The sequence below is a fragment of the Xyrauchen texanus genome, chromosome 40 (assembly GCF_025860055.1).
Source record: "Xyrauchen texanus isolate HMW12.3.18 chromosome 40, RBS_HiC_50CHRs, whole genome shotgun sequence".
Taxonomy (NCBI): Eukaryota; Metazoa; Chordata; class Actinopteri; order Cypriniformes; family Catostomidae; genus Xyrauchen; species Xyrauchen texanus.
Window position 1 is genome coordinate 10,942,632 of NC_068315.1, and position 18,830 is coordinate 10,961,461.

General features: G+C 37.1%; 1 protein-coding gene across 6 annotated transcripts; it reads left to right on the forward strand.

The window, feature by feature from the left end:
• Positions 1 to 9,712: 9,712 nt before the first annotated feature.
• Positions 9,713 to 15,235, forward strand: LOC127633240 (serine/arginine-rich splicing factor 2-like). 6 transcript variants are annotated; one of them, XR_007969186.1, is made up of 4 exons: positions 9,714 to 10,214; positions 12,678 to 13,933; positions 14,303 to 14,391; positions 14,912 to 15,235. XR_007969186.1 is itself a non-coding variant. In XM_052112182.1 (3 exons), the coding sequence occupies exons 1-2, from the start codon at positions 9,859 to 9,861 to the stop codon at positions 12,970 to 12,972; spliced, it is 651 nt and encodes a 216-aa protein (XP_051968142.1). In that variant the 5' UTR covers positions 9,713 to 9,858; the 3' UTR covers positions 12,973 to 12,979; positions 13,639 to 14,132. The 6 variants fall into 6 exon arrangements, 3 of the variants coding, with proteins under 3 accessions (XP_051968142.1, XP_051968143.1, XP_051968141.1); XR_007969187.1 differs by having other exon boundaries at positions 12,678 to 12,979; positions 14,912 to 15,232; XM_052112182.1 differs by lacking the exons at positions 14,303 to 14,391; positions 14,912 to 15,235 and having other exon boundaries at positions 9,713 to 10,214; positions 12,678 to 12,979; positions 13,639 to 14,132.
• The last annotated feature ends 3,595 nt before the right edge of the window (positions 15,236 to 18,830 follow it).

The window sequence follows — 18,830 nt, forward strand, 5'->3', positions numbered from 1 at the left end:
AATAAACAGAATAAACCGGTAGAATGGCAGGGACCATAAATCTGTTAAACAAAATGGGCGGGGATTAGAGGTCCGAACGTTGTTTTTAATTGGTCAGAAACTATTTGTCCAAATAGTAATTCTATCATTTTAACCTTTCAGTGTGTATTGTAGATTCAGTGGCTATTAATGTTCCCCAGTGTCATTATTCAGATATGAATTATAAGATAGACCGCTGCTTGACACAACGCACGACTGGTGTCGTCATCTGGTACTTGTGACTTTTCTCCGCGATGTTTAGGAAAGACCAATCACATTCATTTGGGATTATTAGATGAGTTTTGTTTTTAACATCGTTTTATAGATATTGTTTGGGTATGTTTTCATATATCTGTCAGTTAACACTCTATGTAATTTAAAATTTTAAACTATTGTACATTTCAGTGTACAATTATCTCCAGTGAAATAAAATGAAAACGTCTTGAAATTAGAATATGACTCAATAAAGGATTTGACCGTTTGAGCCGCCATGCGCCCCCTGGAGGATAACACGTTTTTGAAACATTTAGTTGCCACTAAGATCTGCCCCCCAATAAAATGTGCTGTATTTCTGTCCTCAGAAGTGCTATTGGCCACCCCTGACGTCAGGCTTAAATCCAGACTTGAGGTTTTGCGCAGTACAAAACGGATTCTGCCTCGCCAAACGTGACCTTCCCTGAAATTGTGAAGTGATTCACTGCAGTGCAGTAAGGGCATAATAGGGTAATTGATGTTAGCTACATTAGCAGCCCTTCCGTCACTGAGCTCTGTTTCTAAATGATTGTTAGATATTCCTTAACAAAAAGGCAGGCTCTTTTATTAAGGATTACGCGTACACAGCTCTCTATAATTTATATATTTACAAATATGAATAGCCTAATGAAAGTCCCATCTAAACCTCTGATTCTCTGTCAGTATATTGTCGTCATTGCATACAAGCATCTCATTGAATCTCACAATGTGGATGAGAATAAAACTGAATTAGACAACAAAAATAGAATAGAATGACGTTTTTTTTTTTTTTTCAGATTTTCTTTAAAGGAATAGTAAAAAATAAATAAATAATCATTTACTTACCCTCATGATATCATAGATGTGTATGACTTTATATCTTCTGCAGAAGTGGGTGGGGGCCATAACTTTGAAGATCTTAAAAGCATAGGCTATTAAGGCTGCATAAAATTAATCCGTATTACTCCAGGGGTTAAATCTATGTTTTCAGAAGCTGTGGGTGAGAAACAGATACATTTTTAAGTAAAAATCTCCTATAAATATGCACAAAGAATGCTAATCGGCAACAAAAAAAGAAGAAGAAGAATGTGGAAGTGAAAGAATCAGAAAAGTGGAGATGTATTGTTTCTCACCCACACCTATTATATTGATTCTGAAAACATGGATTACTTTATGCTACCTTTTTGGAGCTTGAAAGTTCTGATAACCATTCACTTGCATTGTATGGAACAACAGAGCTGAGATATTCTTCTAAAAATATTTGTTTGTGTTGTGCAGAAGAAAGTCATACACATCTGGGATGTTATGAGGGTGAGTAAATGAAGAGAGAATTAAAAAATGTTGGGGGGTGAACTATCCCTTTAAGATACAGACCTGTACATTAATTCAGAATTCATGAAAACTCAATTGAAATGCACAATATAGCCTTGCCAATATAACCTCACACAAACTGTAGATAATTTTTTTTAAATCTATATATTAAAAACAATGTAAATAAGCAAATTTAGGATGAAATTGTCTTTGTTTGTTTCATTTTATTCCTACTCATGCCGAAACCCAAATTCCTAGACGAGTACAATGTAGTGTCACAGATGACACTCAGGGATGGATTACCGACCGGGCCAATGGGGTCAGTGCCCAGGGGCCCTTGACTACCAGGGGCCCGTGACTGCCTGGGGGGGGGGCCCTGGGCTTTAAGGTTGCGCGATCCAGCATGGCGATCCCCCTGCTCGAAAACCCAAATGTAATCAATGTTTTCAAATGTAATGTGTTTGTGAGTCTGTGTGTGCTTGTGAGTTAAAGAGAGCAAATATACTGTACATACATACATACATACATACAAAGTCTTAATTCATTTCTTTATATATTTATATAATTGTATTATTCATACATATTATATAATCTTTATATAATAATTTTTTACTAATTTTTCATATTATTATTTGTCAAATTACATAATTTGATGTTGTGTGCTACAGGGCTGGACTGGTAATCTGGAGAACCCCCCTCAAGGTGTTTAGAAAACGGCATTTCAAAGCTTAATACGGCTCGTGGCTTTACATAGAGATGAGATCAATATTTTTTTACTTGCGTCTGGATAACGTACGTGTGGATAAGCGCGTGGATAATGTCTGTCTCGCCTCCGACAGCATAGCATTTTATTCGCCTATTAACCTATTAGTTTGACTCGTCTGCCCCAAGGAAGGGTTTAAGGTGGTAATGGTCATAACAAACCCTGGATGTTGCATTACAAATTCGTCTCCCTAGGTCTAGGACTATGATCCTGAAAGGATTTAGTATAACACACCTGCATGTCGGCAAACACAGCTAATTACTAGTAGATCTTTATTGCAAAGTAATTTTTTCCAGTAGGCTATTTTTCTTGATGAACTAGATATGTAGGCTACAGAAGACAGTGGTGGGAGAAATATTCAGATTATTTCTTTCAGGACCAATAGCACACTATGAAAATACTCCATTTTATAATACTAAAACTCAATACTAAAAGTTCTGAATTCAAAAACTTACAAAAGCAAAAAGTATTACCAGCAAAATGTACTTAAAAAGCAAAGTAAAAGTTGTGTAAAAGTATTCATTGTGCAGTAAAATGTTATGTGATGTTTTTGGATTAATATCACTGCTGCATAAATGCTGCATTTTTCTGCTGTAGGTGTTTACGATTGAGCTAATTTGATCTACTTTATATACTGTTGGGTAGTTTAATATACAGAAATGCAACATATTCTATGAGATCATTATATGTTTATGAAAATTGTAATCAGAAATGTAACTAGTAACTAAAGCTGACAGATAAAAGTGAGTAAAAAGTGCAATGGCGGGTGTGGCTCAGGTGGTAAAGTGGGTTACCACTAATCGCAGTGTTAGCTGTTTGATTCCTTGCCCACATGACTCCACATGCCGAAGTGTCCTTTGGCAAGACTCTGTACTCCAAGTTGCTCCCAATGTCAGGCAAGCGTTTTGCTTGTGTGTGTGTGTGTGTGTGTGTGAATGGGTGAATGAGACACAGTGTAAAGTGCTTTGTAGAACTGCTAAGGTTAAAAGGCACTATATCACCTTTTACAATATTTGCCTCTGTGATATAGTGGAGTAGAAGTATAAAGTTGCATAAAATGGAAATACTCAAGTTATTTATGGTCAAATTGCTGTAGTGGTTAATATTTTAAACAGCTTACACTCTAATGTTGCATCTTGTCCCTTGCTCATTATCTATCCCGCTGTGGTGTGGCCAGGATATGTTGTCATTTTTGGTGTTGTGTTTTTGATTAAGTAGGGAAAACTTTGAATCAGGGGCTTAAAATCAGCAAACCCAGAGTATCAGCTTTGTTTTGTTTTTTAATAATCAATAATTTTTATTCCATTAGTTTCACACAGTAAAAGAACAATGCGTTTTGCACTTCATCAGGTTAATTGTGTGTGTGTGTGCATTTCTTTCCTATGGATGTGAATCCTGAGAAGAAGGTTTCATTCTTTCATCATGTTTTTTTTTTTTGTTATTGTCGTTTTATATCCCCTTTTCTCCCAATGCCCAATTCCCACTACTTAGTATGTTTTATGTTTTTGGGGTTGGAAAACAACAAAGACACCAACTCATTTTTTTTTTTACTATTTGTATCACCTCAGAGCATTGTGGGCTGATTGAATGTGTGGAATGATTTGGACACACAACAATTGGATCGCACATACTGAAAATCCATAAGCAAAATGGTGTTAATTACTGAGTGACCAACACTGTCTATGGGACACGCTATATGCAGTGGCGGTCTTAACATAGAGGCATAGGTAGGCGGCTGCTTGGGGCCCCCTACCAGCGGTCGAAGTAGGGGGGCCCCCAACCAACCTAAAACAAATAATAAGAAATAATCAAATATAAGGCCCCTTATCATCATGAACGCTTCAAAAGCATAGTACATTTTATTAACATTCTTAAGAAATACGTTGAAACATTGAAGTACTGGTTAAAATGTCCAGTTCATGGTTATCTGTTCCTACACATACACCCCCTATTTTCACAATGATATGGACTAGTCCGTAACGGTGCGCGCCGCGAAAGATAAACACAGTGACAGGAGGACAGGTTAAAAGAGTCTAAACGGGAAAATGAAAAGAAGTTACCCAAGCAGCTCAATTAAAAGAAAAAAGTGAAAAGACGCTGATAAGTATTTGGCAACGCTGCCAGAAATGACACACTTTTTTACGGCTAACGGTACTGATACAGACAGGAATAAAAAACGTCCAACGAGTTGAACATGCCGCTACAGCAGCAGCTAGCTGTGAAGTGGTGCTAGGTGAGGATAACGTCAACCAAGAAATTGAAGAGGACATCGCGTTGTTGCCGCCCGCCGTCACCGACAGTGTTATCGAGGTTGACACTGAGGAAGAGTTGTCCAGTGATGGCCATTTTGACAGCGATGAGGAGGCTTTGGTGAGTCAACCTGTGAAATTTACGGTAAAACATTTTTTTTTTACTAACGTAATTGTAGTAGCCCTATGATTCTACAGCATGTGATCCATCATATGTTGTGATAATGTTAACCTGAAGAATTTGTAAAACATTGTGCACAATGAAGGTTTGAACTTTCAGACACACACACAGACATCAAGATTCAGCATAATGAATCATTATCAACAACTGTGATGATATAAGTGCAGTGCATGATGGGAGCCATCAATCAAAACTCATCAATATCTCCCAGCATACATTGCAGCATGAATAAATTATGCTGAATTGCCTAAAGGTGATGATACACAGGGCAGCTTTTTGAGCAATGTTGCTTGGGCACTTTCCCATTGAAAATGGGCAATACATTTCTATCTGGATATTTTAGATCGGTCGGAGGCCCTGTGTCTCATCTGGTTGCCTGTTGACGGCAACAATGCCCAGCAACATTGCTCAAAAAGTTGCCCTGTGTATCATCACCTTTAGTATTTTCTTTTATTATTATTATCTGCTTTTATTTTTGCTGTTGTTATTGTTGCAACTTTTTAGTAGCTTGTTTTGTGATGTTCAGAGCTTTATCTGATTATTTTGTTGATTGTCACCTTTGTTGAGATTCATATGCTGATTCTTGATGTCTGTGTTGGTCTACATCATACTGTAGTTCAAAACCGTTATTGTACACCATGTGTTTTTAAAGTTCTTCAGATTACCTGTTTGTCACTGCTAGCTCGCATGCGGTAGGTTCACAGAGCTTTAATACTCAAAAACGTGAAATATTAATTCGTATTAAGCATTCCTCTCTGTAGATCAGTGAATCAGGCCACTACATAATGATTATGTCATCATCAGTAAATAGCCAACAACACCTGATCACATTTTCTCTCAGATTTTCATGCCATAACGAATGTGTTTTATAATCAGCCAGAGAATATCTTTTTGTAAATCTCACTGTTATTTTTTACTTTTTTTTTTTTTTTTACAGTGTAGTAATAGCCCAAGCCCTAGCTGTGCTAATCCTGCTGCCACTGACCAAAGCACTGTAGGCTTGCTACGGGCCGTAGATTAGCTTTACCTGCCTATCCACCATTCAGTCTGTACATTTTTTGGGGGGTGGGGGGGGCCCATACATACATACCTTGGCATTGGGCCCCCAATTTGCTAAATCTGCCACTGGCTATATGAGAGATCCATGAACAGGCAAGCATAAATGAGGACCATGAGTTTGGTCCTTGTTTATTTTGATTTTTGAAATTTTATATGATTTAGTTTATTTTTTTATTTAATTTTTTGTTTGGTTAGTTTATTCTAATTAGTTTATTGTTTGTTTTATATTTGTTTTTGTAAGAGCAGGGTAACGCTATGGGTACCTCATGTTGTATTAAATAGACAGGCAGTAAGAGGGCCCGTTGTTTTTTTACCTGAGTAAGAGAGCCAGCAGGAGCCAGGATTATTTGTTCTTTTGTTTGCTTGCTTGCATTGGATAAATAAACCAGCAAACAAACAGATTGCGTTTGGACAATGGACTTATTTTGCCTTTGTTCATTACATGCCTGTGGTGCATCAGTGACTCTTTGGCTATGAGTTTGAATTAGATTTTTGACAAATAGCATTACAGACTCATTGGCTATGTTATGATATATTATGATGTAGGCCCAGGCCACTATAATGCAGCCATTTTCTGACCATTATAATAATTAGTGATTGGGAGATGCTGAAAATATGTTACAACATACTGTGTCTTTTCTTTTTGCCATTAAAATTGTTATAAATGTTTCCTTTCAATCAGTCATTCTACATACATATTACTCATGGAATGTCTTATGTTATCAGTATTATTTATATAAGTTAACTTTTCCAAACATACAATCCCCAAAAGGGAGGAAAAACAAAACCAAACAATACAAAAAACACACACACAAACCCTAAACAAAACAGAAAGATTTTTAGGTGAAGTCATTTACAGCACTTAAAACATTTTACAAAAGGACATGCATTATATCGATCATTGCTCCTCTAAAAAAACGTTTAATGCACTTAGCAGGAACTGTACAAGAAGAAATTATCACAGACTTGCTAAAAATGCCCCTTTTGTATTGTTCTTTGAATATCGAGTATTCAAAGGAAGCTGTTTCAGTCATAAATGTAACCTATTCAGTGAGTCTTACTGCAATAATGAAGCCTGTCAGTATTAATCCAAAATGTTCTTTGCTGATACTCTGTGGTAGAAGTGTCTTATCACCAAGAAGACATAACTGAGGGTTGTTATATTTGTTAAATCCATTTTACAAGTTTCACCAGCACTTCCTTCCAAAAGGGAAGAACCATGTAGCATTCCCATATTGCATGTAAGAATGTAACTGTGTCTTTTCAACATCTTTAGCAATACTAGAAATGTGTGTGCTTGATGGCCTAATGCATTCAAAGGTGTAGTTTAAGACCAATTATAGCCTTTGATAGCTTGTTACTACCTCCAACCAATGGTAGTCCCAATGCTACAATATCTTCATTTTTTTATTTTACAGTGAGCACTCAAATATATGGCTTTGTCAAATATCATGTAAGAAAATCCCCTTCAATGTGCCTAGACAAACTATACACAATATCCCAAGTTTCTGGGTGTAACGTTTTGTGAGGCTGTTGGATATGACTTCTCACAATACACATAAACAAAATTATGGCCATTAGATTCAGTTTATCAACTTTACAGCCATAACCTGAATTTATGCTATATATTTAGTTATGGAAATCACATCTCTATACAAAACTGCATAGTTTTTGCCTTAAAATACATTATATCAACAAACTGACCACAGTTGTTGGCTGAGGCTCTAGTGGTTCCAATAAGCCAATTTCATTTGGTCATAATTATCTTATGGTAAAAGATTGCCAATTCAGAGCTATAGCCTTAACCTATTGATCCCTTTTCAATGTAAGCTAGCTTGGCATTGTGACCTCTGCAACCAATATACCTGTCTTCACTCTCTACTATTAAAATGAAGCCTACTAAATGAAAGGCTCATTGTTGGCAAGCGACTTTACTAACCTGGAGGCTAGCTTGCAATAACCAAATCAACCAGGCTATAACATTGCTGGGTTAAATGTAAGGGCATATAGCTGATTATAATTGTTTTTTTTTAATTAAGTTATAATAATAAGGTGTTTATTATCATCATCAGTGTTTCATTCAGTGATCTTTCAATGCATCCTACATTAAAGTTTTGCACCAAAGCACCCAATACTGACACTGATATAAGAACGTGGATGTTCTACACATGTTTAAAGCATAAAAAATGATTAAACTAGTCTTAATCAACTCACTCTTTTTACAGAGACCATTATCCAGCTCATCACAACTTCAGATATAATCTGCATGCACAATACTCAATAGTCAAATGTGTTTACAACTCTCGACTGAAAAGTTTCACCCCCTCATTTAAGGCCTCAGTTCACTCATCAGCTACTCACTGATCAGCAGTTCTCCATATTATGTCCAAAAGAGGCGATTCTCAGTTCAGCGTATAATGTCCTCGGATCAATGTACTGTTGACTCGAGATCTGCTGTCCTCGGATCAATGTACTCTTATCTCAAGATCTGCTGTCCTCGGATCAGTGTACTGTTGACTCAAGGTCTGCTGTCCTCGGATCAGTGTACTGTTGACTCAAGAGCTGCTGTCCTCGGATCAATGCACTGTTGACTCGAGATCTGCTGTCCTCGGATCAATGTACTGTTGACTCAAGAGCTGCTGTCCTCGGATCAATGTACTGTTGACTCAAGAGCTGCTGTCCTCAGATCAGTGTACGGTTGACTCAAGAGCTGCTGTCCTCGGATCAGTGTACTGTTGACTCGAGCTGTAGACTGGATCATCTTCATACGTTGAAAAAACAGTAATGCAATCAAGTCATAAACATATTTCCAGTATGTTTTTTTTTGTTACACTCTCCGTTGTTCAGCAAAATACACCTGAAACATATGTACATTTCACCCCTTAATCACACACATGCTCAGTGTCAGCAGCTCATCGGTCCACAGGATGACAGACACCTCCGAAAGAGGCGATTCCCAGTTCAGTGTACTGTTGACTCGAGAACTGTTATGAGCAACTCATTGTACTGTTGACTCGAGAGCTGTTGCGGCCCGAGTTCAGCACACTAGTTGGAGCGGTTAATTGCAAAAAATTAGTTGGCAACAGCAGATATCACCAGTTCTAGGATCATATTACTCCTGGTTATCGGCTCATTTTGATTCAGAGTGTCAGGCACATCCGAGAGACAGGTTAAGATAGAGTAACTTGTGGATCAGTGTTGACTCGAGACGCGAACTGTTTCAAACGATTCAGTCCAATTTGATGAATTAGTTCAACTCGTTTACTAAAAAGAATCGGTTCAAACTACTGCATAATTTACATACTACTTTTACTACTTCTGCTACATCAGTCTATGGAAGAAATAAGAGTAGTGTGGTAGTATACCATTACCAACCTGATCTCATGAAAATTCATACATAATTTACATTTAAGGACATCATTATTAATATTATGCCCTTACCCAACCACTTATCTAAACCTAACGGCTAGAGTAGAGTGTGTAAACATGACAGGAAGCTGTTTTGTGTGACAGAAGCAAGTAATTGTCGGATATTAGACGGAAACGATGTCCAGCAAAGCTGTAGTGAAAGTTGTAGGAAATCAAACGAGTGCAGTGGCACGATATCGTACAATTTCACCATGAGAGTGTGTGGCATTTATTTGGATACTTCCTGTTCTGTGAAAACTCTTACAACTCTTTTTATAACAGTACATCATATTTATGTCATGCTACATTATGTTTGTCATAGTAATATCATGTTTATTCATGACTGTTTTCAAAACTGTGGGCGTTTTCAAACCAGGATGGGCATTTCTAAAGTATCCAATGAAACTATAGGGAATCTCAACGTTTGAAAACGCCCACTGATTGGGAAAAGCCCATTTTTGTTCTACAGCGACATAAGTCTCCTACCCCGGAAATCCTCTTACCGCCATTTTAGAGGGTTAAGAGCGTAGCGTGTTACTTTGGACTCTCCCGAATGGTTGAATATTTTCTCCCGCAAATCTCACAAGAAATTGCTTTATTATTCGCGTAGTGTGCAGCAGTAGGATTCGTGATTCAAGATGAGTTACGGCAGGCCTCCGCCCGACGTCGAGGGCATGACATCTTTAAAAGTTGACAATCTGACTTACCGCACGTCTCCAGAAACTCTGCGGCGTGTTTTCGAGAAGTACGGCCGGGTCGGGGACGTTTACATCCCGAGAGACCGGTACACGAAAGAGAGCCGCGGGTTCGCATTTGTCCGTTTCCACGATAAGCGTGACGCGGAGGACGCGATGGACGCCATGGACGGTGCACTGCTGGACGGGCGCGAGCTGCGCGTGCAGATGGCGCGATACGGGCGTCCGCCAGACTCGCACTACAGCCGCCGCGGAGCCGCACCGAGGCGATCTGGTGGATATGGACGGAGAAGCCGCAGGTAAAGCTCACATACATGCTCCCTTTTTGAAAAATACCACATCATTTTTTTACTTTTTGTTGTAAAAATATTAGCGAGCAGTTTCGGTTTGAGGCCTGTAGGCCTCATTGTGTAGGTGAGACGCGTGCTATATATATTATATTATATAATGACAAGGTATAATACCAAGCATTTTATATATATATGAATGTATTATACAATGTGTAATGATGAATTAAATTTATTTATAGAGATTATTTTAATCGTTTAGGATTTTATTCAATCTGTTTTAACTTTGTAGTTGCGTCATAAATCTGGCTGAGTAAACAATAGGGACGGGCGGATACAACCTAAAGTATCGATACTTCCGATTCTGATGTTGTATCAAATATCGATCCTCGCACAAATATACTGATTCTAAAAATTTTAAAAAATTAACTAGGGATATTATTTAGTTACCATGACCAATAATCATAAGCTTCCCCAAAGTGAAATAAAAAGGATTAGGCTATATTAGCAAATACTTGTGGAGGATGGGAACTATATCCATTTGATATCTTCTTCAGCTCATTTTAACATGAAGCTTGAGCCACAAGCGCTTGCGCCATCACAAGGCTCGTTAAAAAAGAGGGATCAGTGCCTTGTAGAGGTAATGAAATAAAATTAGAGAAAAGGCTACTGGACAGTAGTGTAGTCTTTCTTAGGATTTTGAGTATGCCCAACTGAAAAATTAATGATACGTGTGGCCGCCAGAAGAACGAGTAGTCTTTTGACACGAACATTTTTCAATCTGTGTACAGAGATTTTCTCTAACCCTCTCGTTGCTGTGGGAGCGCAACTAATGGCACTGGTTAGACCGACAGTCCGACTAAGCTGATCCACCAATCAGAACGTGATTGGATATTTGCTAACCAAATCATATTTCATATATTTCATGAAACATAGTTTCAGTAAGGGGCGGGATGTTTCCAGCGTCTAATGCGCAAAGAGTAACCATACTTTGCACTGTACATTTATTTCCCTGCTAACCGTAAATATATGCATATACATTTAAATGTAACTTGTGCAATTAAACTTAGTGAAAATACTGCATGTTACTACACCCCTGATGGTTTTGATGCTCTTTTATTTTTTTATAATGCCTTCGGTGGCACCTTTTTTTTTTCTCGTGATATCAAATCATTTTAATTTATATTTCCAAGTATGAAAACAATTTTACTATACATAGAAAAGCACATAATAGTACACAAATCAAACAAATAACCATTTGATTATTACGTAGTCTTTATATAGTAATACAAGGTAAAACATTAATGAACATATCTACACTCATATTAGCTACAATACAGTTTGTGTATTATAAATTAGTTTATTAGAGTAATAAAGTATTAATAATTTTAGAAGTAGCCTAAAAAAATTAACATTAATGATACCTATTAATTTAAATACATATTTGTCTAAGTTACCATACCATGTGTCGTAGCAGTGTAAGCTACACCATGCTAGTAAGAAACTTACCATGATATACATTTTGTTAGTTTATGTGGGACTATAATTACAACAGTCTTTTTTTCTTTTTTATTTATGTAAAATATAAATTTCTTAGACTTTTTATATATGTACTGTGTATATAAATGAATTTTGGAGATCAGGTGCATGATTTTGGAATAACCATTTATTATAATTTTTTATTTTCTTGGCTGAAACAATAGTTTTACTACAGTTGTATTGTAGTAACCATGGTTAATTGTGTGGTAATTATGGTTTAACTAAATACCATGGTCATTGTTTTTGTAAGGGTAAACTAAACAGAAGTCTAATAGTTTTCTGTTTAAGTTCACAAATGTAAAAAAAAAATGACGTTGAATTATGACTAAAGATATTATTTATTTAGTTACCCATTTTATCCCAAGAAATTGCAAAAAAAATCTATTTAATATTAGTATCGGTATCAAAGATACTGGATTTGAAATTAATGGTATCAGTTTGAAAAAAAATAAGTGGTATCGCCCTTCCCTAGCAAACAATTGCTTAACCATTTGAATGGGCCAAATCCAGTTTGTTAAACATTGCTTCAACTGCTTGCGAAACTCCCCAATATGGTTCCTAGAGAGAGAAAAAATACGGTTCCTAGAGTTATTATCAACAAAAGAAATTATGCTAGTTGAAGGAAATCTCTAAAAAAATAAATAAATAAAAAAATACATCGAGAGCCCATAGTATTATGAATGCATGGTAGTAACTATAATTGTGGCATTTGTCCAAAACTAATGACTACCTTTTTTTTATTATTGGCATGGCCTACATTCAGATAGTTAGAAATGTCATGAAACTTAACTACTGATATGATAAGCTTTGTAATGTTTGTCATTGGTTTAGATATTTAATATTTAATACATTTGTAGCATCTTTATTGCTGCTACTACTGACTATTCCTATGTGTAAATAAGACTCTGGTCCTGACTTGTCTTTGTCTGTTTCTAGCCGTAGTCCTCGTCGTAGGAGGCACAGCAGAAGCAGGAGTCGATCCCATTCCCGCAGCAGATCCCGCTACAGCCGGTCTAGATCCAGGTCCGAGTCCCACTCACGGTCTCGCTCCAAGTCCCAAACACCCCGCAGGAGCAAGTCCAAATCACCTTCCAGGTCTCGCTCAAGGTCCAAATCCAAGTCTCGCTCCAGGAGCCACACGCCCAGATCTAACAAAGGATCCAAATCACGATCCAGATCAAGAAGCAGACCCAAGTCTCCAGAGGACAAAGGAGCCAACGCTGAATCGTGAAATTTAGGTAAGCCAAAGAGACTGCATAGAAGTGTGTCCCTAGAGTTCATACAAATTGGAATGGTCATCTTAGAAATGTAATTATTCTCAGAGTCCTCTGAGACTTTTAAGTGAAATTAAGAAGAAAATCACAATTTCTCAAAAGTATCAACTTAAATGATTTAGCTATTTGAGCAGAGTGAGATTCATAGATCATTTGATGATCAGTTATAATGCTTTTTTATATATATATATATATATATAAAATTGCACAGAATGCAAATACACTATGTATTGTCCCACTCTACTACCATCCTTCAAGTCTGTTCAATATATTGAATTGCAAGGTAAAAGTTCATATTAATGTAGGTTAACTGGTAGTAGATGCATTCCCTTAATGTTGTCAGGTTTTTCAGTTTATAATAGCATAATTTTTAATACAAGGGCGTGAGGTAGATTAGTATGACGGAACTGTTATTCACAGCATCCTGCCTGGAATCTCCACTCCGCTGAGTTGATCTCAGAACTTTGATTTTGAAGTACTTCTAATGCATATTTTAAACCTTACAATGGATTTTTGGTTTGGAGCCATCATTGGGTACAACACAGTAAGTATTTGTTTGTTTTGAAATCAATGGATTTTGGGTGGTGCACGTTTCATCTAAATGTGGAATTCTTTCCTCCAAGCTGCTGATTCCTGTTTGCAAAAGAGGAGTTTGGGGCAGTTTGAGAGCAGTTAGTGTGTGATCCGACCATTGGCTGCCTGCTGCTGATTGGCGGTTGCTATGGAGCAGGTCGGTCTCATTGAGTGTTGAGGTGGTGTTGAGGTATGTCTGAAGGACAATGGACTTGAGACCTTTCCATCATCCTTGTCACAAGCTCATGTCTGTCGTGGCATAGGCAAAAGCAGGACGGATACGGGGTGTGTTCTCGGAGCTGGTTTAAGCAATCAGGCCGCTGAGTGCGTTTTATATGCTTGAATGTAAGTTATTAAATTACATAATGGCCAAATAATGCTCTTAACTGGCAGCAAATAAATTATACCTTAGCTTGCCAACACTTAAAGTGGCTTTGAGAAGTATGTATTCCACCCCCAGGTTTGGCTTTTCTCCTTGAGGTTTCTTGCAGAACAAAATGGGGTACATGAGCAAAAGCAATGCCAAAAAAAAAAAAAAAGCAAATCCACAGATTAATGTTAATGGTTAGTTTCTTCAAACCGATGACCAAAATCCAAGCATGGCATAAATCGAGACTATGATTTGTTTTATGGAAACGCACAAGCAAAATGTGGCTTGTATTGCTTGCGAATCTCTGCTCTTTGAAATTAACTTATTCTTATTTTTTCTTCTAGATGATGGCAAGTGATTGAAACTTCAAGGATCGCATCAAATGGAGATGTCTGTCTGAGGATATCCAAATTATCCATATAGCAGACCAAAGGTTATTGTAATTTGGTCTTTTTAAATGATTTTCTTTGTTTCTTTTCTGTTGCCCAGAATTGCTTTGTATCATACTTTGAATTTCATGTGATTATTAAATTCTTTATGCTTAAATGGGGCTACTAGGTGAAATCATTTCTCTTCATTTTTGGTAGCATTTGCATTTGTTTGTTACCTCATGTTATTGAAACTCCCAGACTATAAAGTAAGTTCATTTTAATTACAATTTATTAACTTTTTTTTTTGTTTTGTTTTGTTTTCTTAATAAACAACCTTGATGGATATTGTGTGTTTTTTTTGTGTGTTTTTGTTTTTTTTTTGTTTTGTTTTTTGACCTTATTAGATGTGGCTGGGTAGAGAATGTTATTTGGCTGGGTGATGGCCTTCAAATACGAAATCATGCTTATGTAAATGTGTCATTATGACCTTTTGCTAACTTGGCAAGTGTTTTTATGGTTCAAATGAAAATTTCACAGCATCCTGATTCTAATATTCTCTCTTGTGTATTTCTTATGCACTAGGCGCAGTTGCGTAGCAGTTGTGTTTTGCTGGTTAGCTGTTAAGGTGGTGTTGCAGTGCAGAGTGCTTGGCTGTTTCCAGTATTCTCCTGATTGCTCCTGTATAATGCATTGATTTGAAATTAAGATTGGCTGCAGCATTTTTGTTCTTTTTCAGAAAGATTCTGTGCAAGTCCTTTTGTGAATATCTGTGCCCATGTTACATCTTGGGAAGTAGATTAAGATATAATTTTGGTAGCAGTTATTGACTGAAATACACCATTAGTTGCCATTTCCATATGAATGCTAATAAAGGTTTTCTTTCTCTGAGCATTTAGTGTATAGCAAATTCTTGAGTGGTTTGCTGGTGCCTTTTTGTATTGTTTGGTGAAAACAAATTCCTACTAACTGGAAATGAAGTTCATTGATGCACAGTGTAGTGATGCTCATCTCATTGATGAATGCAAACTAATCGCCTATTGGCAATAATTGCTCTTCTGAATCTAGTCCCCTGTTCCCTACAAAATTCATATATATATATATATATAAATATGACAAACAGACTTTAAGAAAGTTGCTAGCAATGTGTTAAGCCTTTACAAACAACCTATTACACGAATGACTTAAAACATTTAACCTAAGGTGTACCAGCATGAAGGTAGAAGTGACTTCAACACAAGTTGATCTTTCCCTGCATCCAGTGCACAGCATAGTATACAGCATTCTGTTTCCATAGATATTATGGGACATACAATGTTCCTGGGAGATCACGAGATACTTCACATCCAGTAGCTGAGAAGAGCCAGAATAATCTACAAGAACAAGAGATTAATTACAGCTGGTAATTGGACCCAGAGACATGTTGCGCTATGGTGGGGATGTCCAAAGTGAAAATATAAATGCCACACCTTTTTCAGTGGCTCCATAACTTGATATGGTGCACAGTGTTTAAGCAGGGAATGAATTGGTGCAGAGACCTGCTGTCCTAATAGACCAGGTCTCATTTGTGCACTCCATTTATTGCCTTCAGTTTCAGCATGGGTGGGAAAGAAAAGCATCGTGAGGAGAGTTTAAGGGGAAAATGAGAGATTAAATACTATGGTAACAATACATAGAAAAAGAATGAAACTTTATAAGCTGTATAAGTAAAAAAATTATAATAATCGCAGGCTACATAGACCTTGAGAGGATGGACAGATAGATTTAAAGGGCGAATCACAGACCTATGTCACTATAAAGGGCTTCAGGTGTCCATGTGTAGTTCTTAGTGTTGGGGTCGAGTCCATAACAGGTTGAGTCCGATTTAATCTGTTCCCGAATCTGAATTAAAATTGTAACCATAAACTTAACATCAATTTTTTAAGCCTATTTTAACCTTCACAACTAAGAAAAACAATTTGTTAATATAAATGTGACAAAAACAAACTTGTGTTGATTATTACAACCAGGGTTATTTTTTTCTCATTTTGTGTTCTTATTTCTATTTCATGAAAAAAATAAGTTCTCGCGGCTCTTTCAAAAACGTTTATTAGATTATTTTAATCAGTGTAATATGGCATTACCCCTCTAATGCACTATGAGTAACCAACCTATTTTCTTTCATTTGCAAGCACGTGATGCATCTAAAATGGCAATAAAATTGTTAATGAAGAGATGATTTGAATAAACCAATAGAAAGCTTTTCTCAGTCACACTAAATCCTTATGATCATTTCGAAATATGTATATGTTTAGCATGTTGCTCTGTGTGGAGGATGTACCGTTTTAGAAAAACATTTTTGTTGATTTTTCACCTTAAAGTTGCAGTATGTAAGATTCAGAAACTCTTGTTATTAATGACACCTGTGGCTGTTAAGTGAACTGCAGCCAGCTACCTGTTGCTCGTGCACACACTCCATAGGGACGCGAACGAGCATCGACCAAAACAATTACATAATGTACACATGGACTGAACGTGATTCACCAACATCACGCTGACAGATGCATAATTAAAATTACACAGTTATGACTGTTGTACTACAAACTTTGAGACTGTATATTATATTTGACTCTCCAGTGCTGGAACAGGGCCAAAACAAAGTGGATATACTGATATAATTAATAAATTTTCTTTGCATGAGACATTGACTGCATTTATACGATGGATGATGACAGTAGCTGTTTATAAAATAGACTGTACATTATAAATATGTTGGCACAATTCAGTATTGATGTGATTCACAACTGTCATTTTGATATATCGATGTACTATTGTTTTATAATAATAGATTGTATATATGTTCTGTATATCCAAGTTACGTTACACTAATGAATGGGTCTTTTAGCATTATCTTGAACATTTTCTAGCATTCATTTCATGTGTATTGTAGTTTAGCTCAAATTACTCAGATCAATCCTTATGGCACTATATTTCACATGCTTTACAGTTAAGGAGAACACCAATTCAGCATCAGTTTTGATCTCCAAAAGCAAACAAAGGTCCCTCCAGGAATCAAATGCCCTGCCGATGTTAACTCTAGTTTTCGCTCAACCACGATTACGTTTCCGCTTAGCCATACTGGATTCAGTAGATAATTATTTTATTATAATTTATTGGCTTACTCTGTGTAGGAGTCGGTGTTGCAGTGGGAGCTGGCCGTTTGCTGGATTCCATCTCTAAGAAAACATTACCTAGTGTTGCAGTTTGTTGTCGCTGTTGAATAGCGGAAGAGAAGCTATTACTGTCCGAGCAAGGCTCTCGGGAGCGCGCATAAATGTCACTTCCTTTGGATTTTCCCGGCAAAAGCGACCAGCTCCCTTCCCTTGAAAATCAGTCTACAGGCTTTAATAGGCAAACTAGGAAGTCTGGGATGGGCTCACTGAAGTATGAAATATATTATGAAATATAAGTTTGAATATAAATTGCAGAATTATTTGTATGTTATGAGGAATTGCTTAAATGCTAAAATTGTATGACAGTGGAAAGGATATGAATACAATGAATGTTGCCATTAAAGAGAATGTAAACTATATGTGATGAGGTGGAGGGCGTGAGTGGACCGGGTCTTGAGGGTGGCACGCGCTCTGTGTGTGAGTGTGTGTGTGTGTGTGTGTGTGTGTGTGTCTCTCTCCCTCTCTCTCTTTTGGAAGGCTGTGTCCTCCGGAGGTCGCATTTGTTGGCTGCATACATCGAGGCAGTCTCGTTTCAGAAAAGTGAATAGGACATTTCGAATACAGCCTTCGAATGCTACCTTTTCACAGGAATTCAGAGAATGCATGAGGTGTATCCTTCGTGGTCACTCAGAACCCACAATTCTTTGCTTCAACAGAAATGTCTCAACAAAATGACACCAATTTGCCCAACTTTTTCTGCCATCTTGACTACAACATACATAGAGTGCATCTGGAAATTATTCACAGTGCTTCACATTTTCCACATTTTATTATGTTACAGCCTTATTCCAAAATTTATTAAATTCATTATTTTCCTCAAAATCCTACAAACAATACCCCATAATGACAACGTGAAAGAAGTTTGTTTGAAGTCTTTGCAAATTTAAAAAAAAAAAATAATAAAAAAAAAAAAAAATCACATGTACATAAGTATTCACAGCCTTTGCCATGACACTCAAAATTGAGCTCAGGTGCATCCCGTTTCCACTGATATTCATTGAGATGTTTCTACAACTTGATGTGAGTCCACCTGTGGTAAATTCAGTTGATTGGACATGATTTGGAAAGGCACACACCTGTCTATATAAGGTCCCACAGTTAACAGTGCATGTCAGAGCACAAACCAAGACACGAAGTCCAAGGAATTGTCTGTAGCCCTCCGAGACAGGATTGTATCAAGGCATAGATCTGGGGAAGGGTACAGAAACATTTCCGCAGCATTGAAGGTCCCAATGAGCACAGTGGCCTCCATCATCTGTAAATGGAAGTTTGGAACCACCATGACTCTTCCT

Bases quoted from the DNA above. Each gene is read 5' to 3' on its own strand.
- LOC127633240 (XM_052112182.1), top strand. From the start codon at position 9,859: ATGAGTTACGGCAGGCCTCCGCCCGACGTCGAGGGCATGACATCTTTA. The intron at 10,215-12,677 runs GTAAAGCTCACA...GTCTGTTTCTAG, and splicing joins TATGGACGGAGAAGCCGCAG to CCGTAGTCCTCGTCGTAGGA.